Source organism: Aythya ferina (genome assembly GCF_964211825.1).
Source record: "Aythya ferina genome assembly, chromosome: 24".
Taxonomy (NCBI): domain Eukaryota; kingdom Metazoa; phylum Chordata; class Aves; order Anseriformes; family Anatidae; genus Aythya; species Aythya ferina.
Window position 1 is genome coordinate 1,556,260 of NC_140322.1, and position 16,911 is coordinate 1,573,170.

General features: G+C 42.3%; 1 protein-coding gene across 1 annotated transcript in view; it reads right to left on the bottom strand.

The window, feature by feature from the left end:
- CSMD2 (CUB and Sushi multiple domains 2) overlaps nucleotides 1–16,911 on the bottom strand; it is a 325,013-nt gene that overhangs the window by 126,211 nt on the left and 181,891 nt on the right. Inside the window, exons 12-14 of the mRNA XM_084497137.1 lie at nucleotides 14,861–14,964; nucleotides 10,326–10,438; nucleotides 1,776–1,958 (exon numbers count right to left, since the gene is read on the bottom strand). Of these exons, the coding sequence (XP_084353263.1) occupies nucleotides 1,776–1,958; nucleotides 10,326–10,438; nucleotides 14,861–14,964 (400 nt within the window). The remainder of the gene's footprint in view (nucleotides 1–1,775; nucleotides 1,959–10,325; nucleotides 10,439–14,860; nucleotides 14,965–16,911) is intronic.

Below are 16,911 nucleotides of genomic sequence, written 5' to 3' on the forward strand. Positions count from 1 at the left end.
CCAGGTTACACATTTTGTCACATCACCTCTTCTGATTCACGCGCACTAATATGATGCTGTCTAGAATAAGCAAACCTGAAGGCAGGGGAGTGAAGGTGTAAGAAGGTTATGAAATACTTTTTCCACTACCTACCCGCTGACTTGCTGGTTCGTAAGTATCCAAAACAGGAGAATTTCAGAAAACAGCATACAATGGCATTATTTTAACTAAAAAATTCATGCCCATGTTACGCATTGCAAAGACTGCTGATTGTTGGAAGACTGGAGCTTGATTTGATGGTCCTGTTCACTATCTACCTACAAAAAAATAGAGTCTAACTTTGCTGGGAAGCCTCTGCTCTACTACTGTGAAAAAATCACCTGATAAGAGCCGCAAACAACAGGTTTAGCCTCCCTGCAAACTGTCAGCAAGAACCTCAACCCAACCATCGGCTGTTTTTATGAATTCATCTTCTGGGAAATGAGAAAAAGCTTCTGAAGCTAAGCACAGAAATGGTCTAATGCTTCCCACTTCAAAGATAACCAGGGAAACTACATTTTCCTCATTAGCATCTTTAGCTGATTTGCTTATAGAGAAAACTAAGTAGGTAGAAAGTCATTGCATCTAGAAAAGGCAAAACTCAGAGATAATTGCTTCTTTTCTCCACGTATACATACACAAACGCTCAGAGCTTAAATTTCAGTTCGAAAAGAAAGGCACTTACTTGAAAATGGATTTTCTTCTCCCATAAAATGCCAGTATAGGGACACCAAAGCCCCTGCTTCCCCTGCAGCTCCTGGAGAGCCCAGATTCAACTCTAAAGCCACAGGGTTTGACCCACCCATTGCACCCCGTCAGCTGCATCTTTGGCACGGATCAAGTTCTGCCATACCATAAATTACTATTTTATAGCAAAGTATCTAACAACAGTGTATGTATTTATCTGTATAGTGAATACACGGTTCTAAAAATTACCACTTGTTAACTCTCTCTCCTTTTTCCTCATACTTGTTCTCTGTCACTCAACTGTTGTTTTTTGTAGGTTTAGTCTCACTCCACTAGAGCACAGTATTTGTTCAAAGACACAGAATTTAGCACAGCTAACTAAGTATAGATGGAACAAAAAGAAGAGTTTGTTTGTCACCAGTTGCAGAAAATATAGACACTTTTGTGAGTTTTAGTAATGCTCAAATACAACACTTCCTGAATGAAGGTTCGATCAATATAATAACACAGACTGCCCACTGCATCTTCAAAGGGCAGTGAGACCATTAAAACCCAACGGGAACTGAGCACATAACTCCCCATTTATATCCATTTAGAAAATCCCCATTGTAGAAAATTTTACCTTCAGTCACCACTGAGAGCAGAATATCCTATTCCTGCTGAGAACTCATACAACAAATTAAAAATTGAGGCCCAGCAGCGGGGAGCCTGAATACTGTCAGGTAATGAAAGAAAATGAAACTGCTGAAAACAGAATCAAATTGAATAGATTTAAATTTTGTTGTTGTTGTTGATGCCCCATCTTGGATACAAAAAATCCCACTTGCTCTGCAGAATTAACGTGAACCCAAAAGCCAGGAGGGCTCATGGGCAGAGCAGAGAGCATGTGGTGCCAGCATGGGGCCACGTCTGGATTTGGATGCTGTCCCCCTCGCACCTCCCCTCCTGCTGAGAACCAAACCAAATGCTCCCCACGGCTTCAGCTGTCTGAGCACAGCACACAGCCATGCTACGTGACCACCTCAGCACACAGGGAAAATATTTTAGAGCCATCTCCTCACTGACTTACAAACACAGACTGGTTTCTGAGCAGACCACTGGCTACTCTTTTGGCAGGTAATTGTTTTCTGTCCCTTCAACTCAAAGGCAGGCTGGCACTCAAACTTCAAACTGTCCCCGTGGCGGAACGTGGATCCTTCTCTTCTGCCGTAGGCCGGGATCCCAGGATCACCACAGCTCCCTTGGTCGATCTCTGAAAGAAAATAAAACAAATATTGCTGGGGGCAGGCTCTGACACGGAGCTGGTGTGGTGCTGTCGACCTGCATCTCTGGCAGAGCCTTCGCAGCCCCAGGAGAGCGCCTGTGCCCCCTCAGCACGCAGGGCAGCAGCGGTGCCAGGCGAATCGGGACCCGACATAACACGAATTTCAGTGCTGTGACTGTGGAAGGCCTTCCCTCCTAACAGCCTCTGCCAGATGCTCCCTCATCCTTGAAGTAATCATAGCCTAATGAAAAACAGGGATAGCCAAGGAGATCCTATGCTGCATTTGCTTCAGGGATGTGGTTGAAAACAGACACACCATCGTGTCACTTAGCATTGAGCAAACCTTGGACTCCCTCAGCCATGAGGATACAGGCACAGTGTGTTTGCTTGATTGCTGTGTTTGCTCTCTCCCTCCCTTACTACCCCGTTTTCATTTCCACGTGTGGTCCTGAAGGCGACAGCTGACACCTTCTTGCGTGAAAACACGCAGTTAATCTCTTGCTGTGCATGTATTTTGACTTCAAGTAAATCGCGGACACAATTTTCTGTTATCTGCTGCTCCACACAATTTCATTTCAAAAGGGTCCCCTGCACTGTATCACTACTAGCTACAAAACTTCATTCCTTTACAGCCTTCTTAGTGCTCCCACAGTATTCATCTGCTTCACATTCATCTCGTCTTCCAGCCTTCTCTAGTTTTTTATCCCCATCATCTGTGATCAGCTTTGCTGTCTTTTCTCCCCGATTTCAATTTCTTACACCAAATTGGAAACTTCTTTTGTGACATTTTCTTTACAGAAGAAAATCGCATAATCCGAGATTTGCATTACTCCATCTAATATTCCAATTTGGTTTGAATAACAAGCACCACCTCATTATTATGCTGACTTCAGGCAACTTAGATACAGGTGTATTATGAATAGAAGTCACGAAAAGGCACCTAGCTTCTGCTACTGCTCTGTGCATCTTGAACTAAAAAGTCACTGCCAGGTAACGAAGCATTCCCAAAATAATTTAACATAAATTAATATTAATAGAAAAGTTTTCATGAAATATGTTTCTTTTTTTGCCTGTCAGTGAAAACAGTTTGCCAGGATTTATGCCTCTTCCTGCAGGCTTTGAAAATCCATATGTTGAAGATTTGTTCTTGCGTATGAGGGACAAAAACAAAACAGTTCATATCGCAAAGTAGAACTGAACTTACATTGCTCTACAAAAAAAGAGATGATGTAAATCACAGAAAGAAAACTGAGCTTCAAGACTCAAGAAACAGTAACAAGATCAAAGGGTGGAATGCATATTTTAAACACGCATCATTGTGACCTGACAGAGACACAGGGAGCTGATAACTTATCCTGCTAGAAGCCAACAGCCCTTAAAAATTAATTTTTGTCATGTCATTCTTTCTCACACCTTGAAACACGATATTAGCAAGTCTTACTCATGGCAAGCTGTCCTGCAGGGTGCCTTTCGTCCAGTTGCTGCCTGTTCTGAAGCCTGTGACACTGTGGGCTCCGAGATGCTGGGAAGGGGGCATATATATATGCTATATATCTAGGAATACATATATGCTATATATACATCTGCTATATATCTGGGAAAAACCTTTAAAGTTACTTGTCCTGACACCACTCTGGTTTCTGCTATTGGTCAGAGTGTGATGGATGCTAACAAACACCACTCCAGCCATCTCTTAAAACAACGCTCTAAGTGTTAAGGGCCGGGGTGAGCAGTCAGCTTCAAGCCTTTGTACCCTGCACTAGGGGAGCAGAAGGGCCAGCATTTCTTGGGCTACTGGGACAAACGCCCCTCCACGTGCAGAGATTTCCCACTGAGAAGCAACAAAGCCCTTTAAAAACACCCATGCAACATCCCTGCCTGCTTACACCTGGCTCCAGAGAGGGAGAGCCCTGTCCTCCTAATACCCCAAAGGGCAGTTTGGCCATTAGGGTCCCTCCAGGGCTAAGATTTCACTGCAGGTGAAGGTGTTTAAGCCAAACACCTTCGCTGTGCACCTATCTGCAGCTCTGGAAGAACAGCAGCCATGGGTACCCCAGCGACAGACGTGCCAAGCAGCTCCAGCTACCACAGAAGGCAGCATGAGCTACAAGTGTTCAGCATATTCTTTGCTTTGTAAAATCAGGACATGCTTGGGCTACCAGGCACTCAGAAAAAATGCAGCCAAGCAAAGCAAATAAATAACTCTTTTGACCCTCTGCTGAAAAAGAATAAAGGTAACACAGATGCTCTTGAGGTACTGATTGAATGCTCTCCTCCCTCCTTGGGCTCCCCCCACTTTCGAGCTTGTGCAGTCCTTTTCTGTCACACCGCGTGAACCCAAGTGGAACATCTCTAGAGTGTGAAATCACAGGCTTAAGAATGGGAGAGAAATGAGGAATTAGAGCTCATGTTTTCCACTATGCATGTGATTTAATTGTTAGCAGCATTCAAACAAAGCTAACACGTCTTATTACTTTAGAGAGGTCATAAAATGGAATTTTTGTCCTGAGAAAATCCTCTGGTTCCTACACGTCTTTTGATACATATTAAAATTCATGAGATATTTAGCAGAGCAGAAATTCCAAAAATGAGTGATTCAGAAATATCAAAACATGTTACCTCAACAAGATTGAAACATTTCACCTGAAGAATGTTTAAGTAAAATCTCTTCCACATTAGAATAATAATAGTCAAAACTAAACAAGAACATCAAAATCAAGTGTTTTGACATTATTTAAATGAAACAAGTTGAAATGAATCTTTCAAAACTTCTCCATCAAATATTATATCACGCAGGTAAGTTTTTGGCAAAACAGTATTTTGTAAAGGAAAACGTTTCACCAGAAATTTGTCACCAGCTGTTTGTGCTGTTTGTATCCCTGTGGTGGGTGGGGGAATCGGATCCCTGTGCTCAGCGCCAAGGAGGCAGCCCCTACTTCCAGAGCACCGAGGAAGAGCGAGTCCCTCGGATTGCGTGGGCACAGACCTGCTTTGGGGAGAGCAAATGCTCACCGTCTCTGCTCCTTTACAGAGCTGCACAGAAACACTGCTGGCACCCAAAATTTAGGCTGCTGTTTTCCTGGGGCTACACGCGATTTCTGTTCCTTCCTGACTCAGTTCGGCAGGAAACTGAGGAGTTCAGAGCTGCAAGCAAACACCAAACGAGCAAAATTCCACTCTCCAGAAAATATATCCACTACATGTGGGATTTGTGAGCACTTAGAAGCCATACCTGAAGAAACCACACAAATATTAGCTCTAGTCAGAAAGACCCTTAAGAATATACTTAGCCTTACACACACAATTTCACACATATATTATCTTTGCTTAAACTAATGAAAGTTAATAGCGTTAGGTATGTATCCTTAATGAGCCACGACAAGGGAGTTCCTATTGTCTAGTTTTTCTACTTGATTCCAGCAATGAGGAAAGGAGATGAAGAGGAAGGGATAAAGCAAGAAGAAAGCCCTTTTTTGCTATGTCCCTCCCATCTAAGCCACTGTTGAAGGGCGAATACAGGAACTAAATCTACCAGGCTCATTAAAGCCCTGGGGCATGACATCAAATCTGTCCTGCTCGGGTTTAGATGAGACGTGCATACAAGTAAGGTGCCCCGGAGAACGGTTCAGGTCAACACACCATAAGCTAAAAGCCTTCACGTCTGTTGGCTCAGCAGCATTGCAGCAGGAGTGTTTGATGACATGAGTCAGTACATTTCACGGAAAAGCAGAGCAGGAAACAAACACTGCATTTACTGACAGACTTCAACACCGAGACTATTGGGAGGGGGATGTCAGGCGATGTTGAACCTAAGAAAAAAAACACATGATCAATGAAAAATACCTGCAGGCACTACTAAGAAGGAAGGAAGGAAGGAAAGAAGGAGGCCTTGGTGCTCACGAGCATGGGGGCAGTATATCTGCCCAGGGCCTCTGCACCTCCTGCCACTGGGGTAAACATCTATATGTGTTTGTGTTAGAGACCTGATGGCTCAAATAACAGTGGGATGAGCAGAGAAGGCATTGCCATAGGGCTGGCAGAGGAATTTTCACATTCTTTTCACGGAGCAGCAAAGTTTTCTTGCAGAACAACAGAAAGAAGAGGAATGAGTTGGTTTTCTGGGCTTCTCAGTGCAACCCGAGAGCATTTCAGCAGGAAGGGGCCATGCTGAAAGCCAGGGAGCACAGCCTGAGCTTCAAAGCTGCCTCCAAACAGAGGCAGCAGAACCAGTCTCAGATTTGTGCGTTTTCCCCTAAGTCTCCCAGGATTAGGCAAATGGAGAGGTTATCCTTTCTCGTGATCTGACACACATACATGTGTACGAACACCTTGATGTGCAGCTTATCTGCTGGCATCCATGCAGAGTTCTGTATTTACGTATAACGCACACAGACAAACAAACATGGAAACCCGGCGAGTTCCTCTGGCCGAACGCCCCAGGTGGTACCGATCTGATTAAAACCAGGAAGGTCGGCGGCGGAAATCTTCAGACTTCAGCTCGGCAGAGCTTCTAAGCCTCTTAGCAGCATGGGGCTAAGTTTGAGCTCCAAAGCTAAGCTCTCCAGAGCCAAACATTTAGTCAGCATCTCAACACTAAATATTGTTTAATCATCCCCTGCCTGCAGCACGCTGCTTGTTCAGAACATAGACCTTAGTCAGCTCTACCCAGACTAACCCAATTCCAGCAGAAATCCAAACTCTATTAGTGTCTTTGTGTGCCTGTAAATGTGGTCTTAATTTGAAATTATTGTTACTGTATATTAAAACTATATAAAAAGTTAAATATAAGTTTAAAATCTGTTTTTGTTCTGCTTTTTCATGTTTTATTACTTCTCTTACCACAGAACTTTATATTATTGATTTTATTTTATACTATTGCTTGCAATAACCTCAAGCTCATCAGTGACAAACACATTTTTCCTCACATCTCCCCTGTGAGGAAAACCAAATATTTTCAGTCCATCGGGGAATATAACTGCAGAAGGATTACAGCTGAGACTTTCGAAAGTACCTAATCAATATAGGAGTCTGAATCCTGTTAAATGAACCCTAAATTTCTCAAGAACCTTTGAAAACATGATCGGAAGTAATTATTTATGGACAACCACTGTGAGGAGTTGACCTGGGGACTTTCAGAGAACCATTATGATGGCTGTGGAAACAGCAGCCTGCCCTAAGGGGAGGTATTCCCAGAAGAGGTTGCCTCAGATTAAAGAAAAGGGAGAAGACCCAGGGCCCCAGGAGGCTGTAAGCCTTCTCACAAGTCAAGCACTAAATTGCAGCATCAATCAGCTCGCTATAGTCGTGAAAAAGAAAAGACTTTTCCAGCAAAGTGGAGCTTAGTACAGATTTCTTCTGACAAGCACTGGAAGTCCAAAAACATTGCCCACTATTATGAGAGAATGTCTGTTTAAAAGGATAAACGGGGCTGCAGTTGAGACATAGAAGATTTAGAAGTAATCTTCATGAACATTAATGAGCCAGATCCTCAGCTGGTAAAGACTGACACAGCTTAATTGAAAATCAATGCTGTCACACCAATTTGCACCAGCTGAACACTTGTTCCAAAAACATCCAGTCTTGCAGTGCAGACATAGAAAAACCCGAACCCACAAACCTTATGCTTTGTATCCTCTTCCTGGTGCAAATATGTTCTCTCTTTACCCACAACTGCAGCAAAATGACTAGGTTGGTTCCCCCTTCCCAGGAACTCTATGCTAAAAATTTGATGGCATATTGCCCTCCTGAGCACATTCCTTCCAACAGGTCCTTAAATCTGTGCGTCAATAAGTCTCACAGGCGTAACCATTTCAGCACTAGCAACAAGCTTTATGACTGCATTACACTTACAAGGTACACTAAAACTTACATGTTTTAGGATGCATAGCTATTTAAACGTACTCTATAAACAATACTCTGCTCTTCTATTAAGCAGATTTTTGGTCTTGACTTTATATAGCTCCATTAGCTGTAATTTTCCTCTTGCAGTTAGGAAGAAGTGTGGCAATAAAATTGATACTGAAACTTGTTAGTAAGTTAGGTATAATTTCATAATGTATTTGGTAAGTACTAATTGCCTCTTACTTAAACAGCTCTTCCTTTGCAAGTCAAAGGATTTACAAAAACTAAAGAATTTTATGGACAAGGATGATTTGAATTCAACATAACCTCAAGATAGGGACAGCATGGGCCTTCGGCACAGAACTGTACTTCTTTTTTTCATGCACAAACCCATCTTCCAAGGTTAAAAAGCTGCTGCATAACGACTGTGAAGATACTCAGGAAAAGAGAAAAGAGCCTGCTCTCTGCCTGTTGCTCAGATCTGTTGGTCAAAGGACTGACACTCGCCAGGGACAGGTCCCTCCTCTCCTTTAGGGCTCACTGGGGCACAAAAGGGCCAGAGCACTCCTTTTTTTTCCTCTAGAAGGTTCTGGACATAAACAACTACAGCAAAACCAGGCAGCAGCTGTGCAGATAAAGTTGATGAGTAGGGAAGGGAGAAGCACATTTGCCATTAGAAGCTCCATAAAACAGGATTCCAAAGCATGAACGACAACAGCAATCCCCAAAGCAACTGCTGAGGTCACAGGGACTAAACGGGGCTCAGCCTTGCTAGAGATGAAGCTCCCATAACATCGAAGCAACTCAGAAGAAGAAAAAGTCAACTTCCTTACAGATCCAAAGCTCCTAACAGCATAAGCTGAGTCTGTATATCATATGTGTTGGAACTTTATGTGCTGTGCTATAGGATAAATACAAGATTTATCAAGAAAATAGAAGAATAATGTCCACATTGCCCTTCGGATGAGATTAGCAAACCAGACAGAATCTCATAGCAGAACTGGAGAGTGTTTTCACCCATCCACGGCTGGCAGGCAGGGGTACAGCAGTCTGTCCTGCCAGGCAGCCAACAATCAACTGCTGACAAATGTGGCAGGAGACAGACCTCACAGCTACTGCAAAAAGCATGTTTGCAGGCTTGTACAGTCACTAGGACTGAAATAGTACCATTAAGATACTCCCAGGACAAACAGCCTGGATTTCCCTTTTCTTCTTCCACTTCCATTTCATTTATCTACGTCTCTAATGACTTTCCTGCTGACCTGGCCTTGCAATGCTCTAACTACTCTAGCATCGTGACCCAATCCCCCTTCAAGGTACTGCTCAGCCTGCCTGGACACGCTGGCATTTGGTCCAACTAGGTTTTCTAGTAGGTCAAGTCCCTTCAGGCTCCTAACTCTTGTTACTTTAGCGTCAATCAGCAGCACTGCCATGGTCAGGTCCTGGCCAGAACACAATATAACATTTCCCTGAAACACAGTAAGTACCAGGGAAACATTTTAAATATGAATGAATCCTAATGTTCATTTAGGGCCCTTGGTAGAAACAGTTTTGATTTAAATGTTAATACTGATGTCAATGGGAGCTGCTGTTCCTCAGACCTTTCACAATCAGCCCCCATGTCTAGATAAAAATTTGTGTGCCTAGTTTTAGGCATCAGAGCCGAAAGACTAAGCGATCCCTACTATCAGCAGGTTTTAGACAAAACTGAAAATGCTTTGAAAAGAGATTGAAGCTGACAACAAAAGCAAAAGGATGACGATGTGAGTGGAAGTGTTCCAGTGTGCCTGTGCTGGAGGAAAAAAGCTCCCCCCTGCAGGTGTGTGGCTATCGGACAGTAGAAGGGCAGCCAATTCTTCAGCCCAGTGCCTGAAGAGAAAGCTAACAACCCGATGTGCTCACACTGAGTGGGAACACCACACAAGAAAACCTAGAAACATCTCAAAACAGGGATCTAAAAAATGCTTTAACTAGAATCACCAGTCCCTTACACGAGTTAGAAATAAGGAATACTTTCCCATCACTTTCTCTAACTTTGCAAATACATATGACAGTGAGGATAGAAGTTAATGGCAGAGTTCAGCATCCCCGTCCTAATGCATTTCAAGAGTTTCTTTTGAAAAATCCACAAATGAACTCTTATTGTATTTGTAATGCTAAAGATTAGTCAAAGTTTGAAGCAGTTCGTACCACTGATCTACTGGAACGAACCTTTGATTACTTGGTCTCATTTTCTTGCACAGTCTGTTGCCGATGCCATCGGTTTGCTGAAACTCACCAACTCTTTTTCCAACAAGGCAGATGAAACAGCAATGAAACATTAACCATCCAGTCTGCTTTCACAGAAAATAAATCACAAAAGCTGTTCTTAGTGAAGCAAAGCTTCAATTTTAAGGAAAAGTTTGCAGAGCTTCAGTATTTTGAGAAGCTCCTTTCTCACAAGCAACTAGGCCCATCTCATCTCATTTCTGATCTTTTTAAGAATAGGTAAATTCCAAGAGACACTTGGATTACCTTCATACGTTGCTTTGAATCCCAGCAAGTTACTGACACTGTCCGTCTGGAAGAGGAGCCACATCTGGTGCTGCGTGCTGACAATAAGATCGGGGACTGTGGTGCCTGTCAAGCTGGAAAAATAAATAAAAACATGTAAATAGTTTATATGCCTCCCGAAACTTAGCATTCCACCAAAATATAGGCCACTTATACCTCTGTTAGAGTAAAAACAGACAGAACAATGCCACTATAATTAAGACCAACCCCAAAAGAAAACATTGTCCAAAATCCTGACAGATTTTTCAGGACAGATGAGCCTCTCAGTGTATTTCTGATTACTACCTATAACAATGAGTCTTATCACACTTGAGGGCCTGAAAGTTAGTATCACCACCACTATAAATAATTACAGTTTAGTACCACCACAATATATTTATCCAGCATCAATACTAGTATTTCCTTTCTCACTGAAGCAAAACATAAGCAAACAAATTCCCAGCAACCATACCGGTGACTGTATCCTCCTAACTTCTTTTACAGATATTTCCTGCTATTATAAAATTTACTTTCAACAACACGCTCTCTATGCTTATTTCCTAATTGAGAAGTTTCCAGAGGGACCTTTAAAAAAAAAAAGGCAAAAAAATCAACACCTTGAAGACAAGGCATGAACCTCAAATCTGTTGAATGTCCAGGGAGCCCTTGAAAAACACCAACTAATCCAGGCAGCATGGGATGATCGCGGCATCGCCAACCCTGCAAGGCTACTCCTAGGAAAGCTGAGGAGATTAAGAAAAATGTCACCAATCCATCTGTACTAATGAGGCATGTGTGGCTCATTCAGCCTTCGGGATTAATCACCTCGCTGTGGTTCAACACAGCTTCAGAGTTTTATCCCCACCCACACAGGCACCAGTGTAGGCACTTAGAGGCACAAATGCCCGCTCCGAGCACAGCTCCTTCCCTTCCCTCTGCTTCTGCAAACAGAGCACTGGTGCGTGGGAAGGGCTCATTACTAGAGGTGTACGAGTGGTATGTTGTCTGTCTCAGTGGCAGTGTTTAATGCTATTATACTATTTCTGCTACGGTATCATCTGTGATAAATGTGTAAATTACCCTAAGCTTAACTACTGCAAGTGGAGATATATATATATTTTTTTCCCTGTAGTGTTTACTTAAATTTAAACACATGGATGTGTGTAGACATGGCTTCTGCCTGGCATCGTGCTCAAGTACAACAGCAGCATCTGAAAGACTTCTTGATAAAACTGAACCCCAAGCTCTCAAGGAAGATTTACTGCAAACCAGTACTGCGAGGGAACAATCCCGGCAGCTGTGTGTTGATAGCATCCTGTGAATAAACGTAACTTGCAACCTCCAGGCATAATTATTACAATTCCCACTTTCCTGGGTAATCGGAGACAGGATGGCTGATCTGCCAATTACAGTTTGTTTAGAGTGAAGCAAAATGACTGCTTAAAGGGTTGTGCTACTTATTCTATTTGCTTAACACTCTTAAAACTGGCTACCCGCTGAGTGCCAGATTCTTTCAAATAGCCTTACAGGTATCATCATAACCGGGACCAATCATGCCATACAGATAAATCTCCTCCCAATCCCCAAAATTGTCTTACCAATCACGCATGCACTAAGGAGTGCTCTAACACCCAAAACTGGTCACCATTCAAGGCTTTGGCCATGGGATCTGGAGTGTGTTTTCCCCTGAAATTGAATCCATGTCTCCCAAGCCCATCAAATTCTCCCAGTTCCACCCCCACCTTTGCTTAGCTATTCCTTTGACCTGCATCAGAAATTTTACTGATCCTACAATGTTGGTAAATTAGGAAGCAATCTTTTCTTAATAACTGTTTTGCATCCAGGGAGTTTGATGGGGACTGGAAAAGATTCAGAAGTGTTATTGTTGATCCTTCTCAAGTTGTTTAAGCAACAGACAAGAACAAGAAACATACCAAGAGAAAAACCTTCAGAAAAAGTGTTTCAAAGGTTTTTGCATGCTTTCACATTCTACTTTAACAAGCTGAATGATTGATCTGGATGCTTGTTACTTTAGGGAATAAAATCCTCCCTGCGAGTCAGAAAGCTCAGCCTAACAATCTGTTGTGTTCTCTGAGATACGTTTTACAGGGATGAGAGTGAGACTGGAAACAAATGGTCCTTTATATCTCAGTTTGGGATAACGTCTGGTGCTATGAAAGTTGATTCAAATTTATTTCTTGATTTCAAAGTCTGCAGGACTGAGTTCTTCTTGAATAGCCAAGAATAAGTGAAGAGTAGTAAGAAAATTGGAACTCTTATCTTTAACAGGATTAGATTTCTACATGTTGATTCCTCCAAAGAAGCTACAGCTTGTATCCAGCGGATACACCTAGTGCGTGAATTTAGCTGACCTTAGGTTAAGAGAATAGCAAATGCTAAAAGAAATCATCCATGGACTTTCAACCACATTCATCACTAATGGAATATTTCTGTGGTCCTCACACCTCTTTCACATTTCGTTAGTTTCCAACTTATCCTCTCAGATTCAAAAGAAAAATGAACAAATTGTGTCAGCATTAGCTTCAACAATTTAATGGAAGGAGATCCCCTGCAGATGGGAGATGATACCACACACCTTGTGCAGGCAGTCAGAGATATTCCATATTTGCATTAGCAAGGTGTTGAGTCCCTAATACAAAGTGAGAAAACATGGAATGATTAAAACAAAATCTACAAAAATCTTCACAGGCCTGGGGCAAACAAAAAAGGAAGGGAGTGAGAAATCATTGCGGCAAGTTATTATAAACTATTCCCTTGGCTGTAATTTGCACATTTGGACCAATCAGCTGTGAAATGTTCTGTGACACTTTAATTACAAACACTTTCACAATAATCAGACCTTACATTTATATATATTGCAGGTTAGAGTTTCTGACTTAAGTATCACTGCTGTTCGTGTCCTGAGAAGCATAGTAAGATGAAACGCAGCAACAGAGGTTTTGCAAAGACAAGCAAAAAAAGGTAAGTGAAAATGGAGTGGGAGGCCAATTCATGTGCTAAAACAAGTGAAAAGGAGAAATTAAAAAACACAGTATGAAAAATGCTTTATCAATTGGAAAGAGTAAAACTGCTTTGCTAGAGTAGCTTTTGGAGAGTTTTGTGTTACACTTTATTTTTTTAATCAGATAGAAAATCAGGGATTCTTTCAAGTTAAGACACTAAAGCTGGTTGCCGGTAGCCCTGGTTCCTTCCAACTGCCCCGTTTACCATTTCTAATGCTCCTTCTGAAAGTCCTGGTGGCTTTTCCCTGCTTCCCTGCCCTTGCAAGTGCCCTCAAGACATTTAAGACTTCGACAAACACCACTGGCTTACAGCTATACTCAATGGAAGCACACACTGCTATGAAAAGTGGTTGGCCCTGATCACAGCCGAGGGGCACGACCATAGAGCCACGCAGTACTTTGCTTTGATGCTTCAGAAGAGCTACAGCAGTCATTGTTTCTTCAGTAAAGTGGATTTGAGCGATACACAATTATCACAATTAGAGTTGAGCACACTGCATATGTAAAAACTAAAATCCAGAGAGACGTGAAAGTCCGAGGGGTATGCATGCTTCCACCCTGTCAGATCCGTGAGGTCCTGATGCAGAGCAGAGGCTTTCCTCAGAGCAGCCAAGTGCTCTCACCAACCTCAACACTCTGCCTAAACAGCAGGTACCAGAAATTGATGCTGACACACTGCAAACACCGGGGTCAGGGAAAACCCTTGCCTTCAATCTATAAACCCACAAGCTGATTGGTATTCGTCTGACTGACACATTCCTTCCAACTGAAACCCAAACCCTTGCCAGTTATTAAGCACTGTGCAAGCAGGATGGCAAATGTTGCTACAGAGCCTATTTCACTTTTATTTCTCTATGTTACCCTTACTATAACGAAGAATTTCATCTTCAAATCTAAAAACAATACACTGAAGCTGTATCAATTCTTTATTTTAAAAACTGGCAACATCAGAAATTTCTTCCCATCCTTCAGCATGGCTGCAGTGGCCCTTTTCTGGTCAGTTTTCCCTTTGTAATTGCATAAAATTGGAGGAAAAAAAAACAAAAACACAAACAACAACAACAATAAAAAACACATGTAGATGGGAAACACAAAGATGTGAAGGCCTGGAAGGAAAGAAGGACCATCTACAACATCTCATCTACTGAGAAAGCCTCCACAAAACACCACATCTGCAAACTAAAGGATGTAAATTGGAGGTTTGCATATCACTACATCCAAATTTTAATCCTGTTCACTCAGCTCCCTGGACAGCCTCAGCCTCTAAGGGATCCTGGCAAAGGCAAGTCAAGAAACAGAAGCAAAGAAGTAAAAAGCCCTTCTGTCAGCTGAAGCTGAAGAGAACATGATGAGAGAAGAAAACACCAAAAATGAGAAACTGCTTATGAGACAGAACCAGCAAGCAGACTGGGACTCCATCGAAGCAATAAATAAATCTCATCAGGCAGAACTTAGACGCGGATTTCTCACGGTGACAAAGGACATGCTACTTACACGTAAAGCACAGATTTCTGGTCTCCAACTTGTCCTCCATCACCAACTGTCAGAGTGTCATATCCTCTTTCTAGTTCAAATTCTTCAAAGGTGAGTTTGATAACCTGGCAAAGACGGAGCATGTTAATACGAATCAACTGCCAAGGCAGCCAGCAGAGCCTCCTGTCTCGTTCATTTACCTGCTTGCCTACTGAGGAGCAATTTGTACAAGCGTTAGTATCTTCAGGACAGCACCAAAAGCGACCACCCTCCCTTTTTATAGCACTGTGGCACTTCTTTCCAGATGATACTGAAGTTACCTCTTACCTCTGCTTAATCTATTGATTTTTGAGATGACTTTATCAATAAATATAGGTGTGGTGTGATTTCAGCATGTTTTTTTCATCAGGTATCACTACCACTTCTTTTACAGGCCCGAGATTATGGTGATACATTTGAACGTGCATATAAGCACCACAGTTTTTATGGTGTAATAAACACTTTCTTTTTGGTCTTTGTCGGTCAGAAAATTCACCTGGTTCTCAGAAGCTTCTCGCAGACCCAGAAAGATTTTATGGTGTGCCCAGGATCATGCCCAGGCAGCTTCTGAATATCTCTGTGGTGGGAGTACCCACTATCTCCCCCCTGGGCAGCCCTCTCCTGTGTTTTTCTTCTGCTCTGTCCCACCCTTCCACCCCCACTACAAGGCACTGACTGGGTTTACGTAGCCTTCACGCACCGTTTAGGAGCAGAGGTCCCACTGAAGTCAAGAGCTTTGTGTTCCAAGTCTCTTAGCTGCTTGTGAAAATCTTTTATTTGCAAATAACTGAAAATCACATTCTGACTCAGGAGACCAAGGCCCTTAATCCAGCATGGGCCAGGGTAAACAAGCAGAAAAGGAAGAGAGCTGAATGTACAGAATTTCTTTACATTCACAGTACCAACTGAAAGCAATGGGAGCTTTGTCTCAAAGCTTTTCAACTGCCCAGATCTAGGAAAGCACATAAACATGTGAATGCGTTCATCCCTTTGTACACGTGCCTGTAAATATATTAAATTACCTAACTCTTAACAGCTTCTGTTACCAAATTTGGTTTAACAGGACTTTTTGCTATTTCACACATGAAATAGAAGTCAACAAAAATAGCAAGAAGGACCCACAACATGCACCGAGCACCACAGATACATGATGCAACCCTACACCTCTTGATTTGGGGTAAGAGACAGGAATTTCAGCTGCATCAACCAGTTCAGCTGTCCCACCAAGAGAGGCATCAGTGGCACAGGGCAGCCAGCACTGTTGTGGGGTGATTCTCCCCAGGAAGCTGCAACACACCAAGGTCAGAGACTCATGAGTGCACCCCACTGACCAAGTTGGTCATCGTCATGTTCTGAGGTCAGATTCATTCACCAGGCCCCAGCCGATGAAGCTGAGTTTCAAGTGGGGTGGATCATACATTTAGACCCCAGTATTACTCATGCTGACACCAGAATTAGCCTGTTAATTTGCTGTAATGCTAATAATAATACTCAGTTAGATAGATTGTAATAGCAAATCATTTAGCAATGGATATTAAAAAAAGCTAAAAATCTTTGTTTGGTAACTTCTTGTAGCATCTTCCGCAAACACTTGGGCACATGTGCAAAAATCATAGGGGGATTAAAAAAAACCCACCGTGGACCAAAAGCAACATTTAATGGTATTCTGTGAAATATGAGGATGCCTCTGCAGTCTCTCCAAGGCTTGCATGTCCTCTCTAGGAAGATGACAACCTTCTTCTGTCAAAAGCTACTCAATTTAAACCACAAAGTGGTCAGTCAGGTGTTGAATGGCATCAAAGTTCTTTAAAAATAATGGGTGCACATACAGCTCAGACTGACCTGTCATATGCTACCATCCTCTACATACAAATGCAATTATTTTTTAAATGTATTTAAAAAAATAAAAGATCAAGTTCAAACTTTTACGCATGACATTGTGAAAAAAGGGCATTACCCAAAAGTAAGAGGATCTTGAAACAGTAGCCTGAGAGATACTTCACAGAAGTTTGGAGCCATTCATTTTAGTCAGT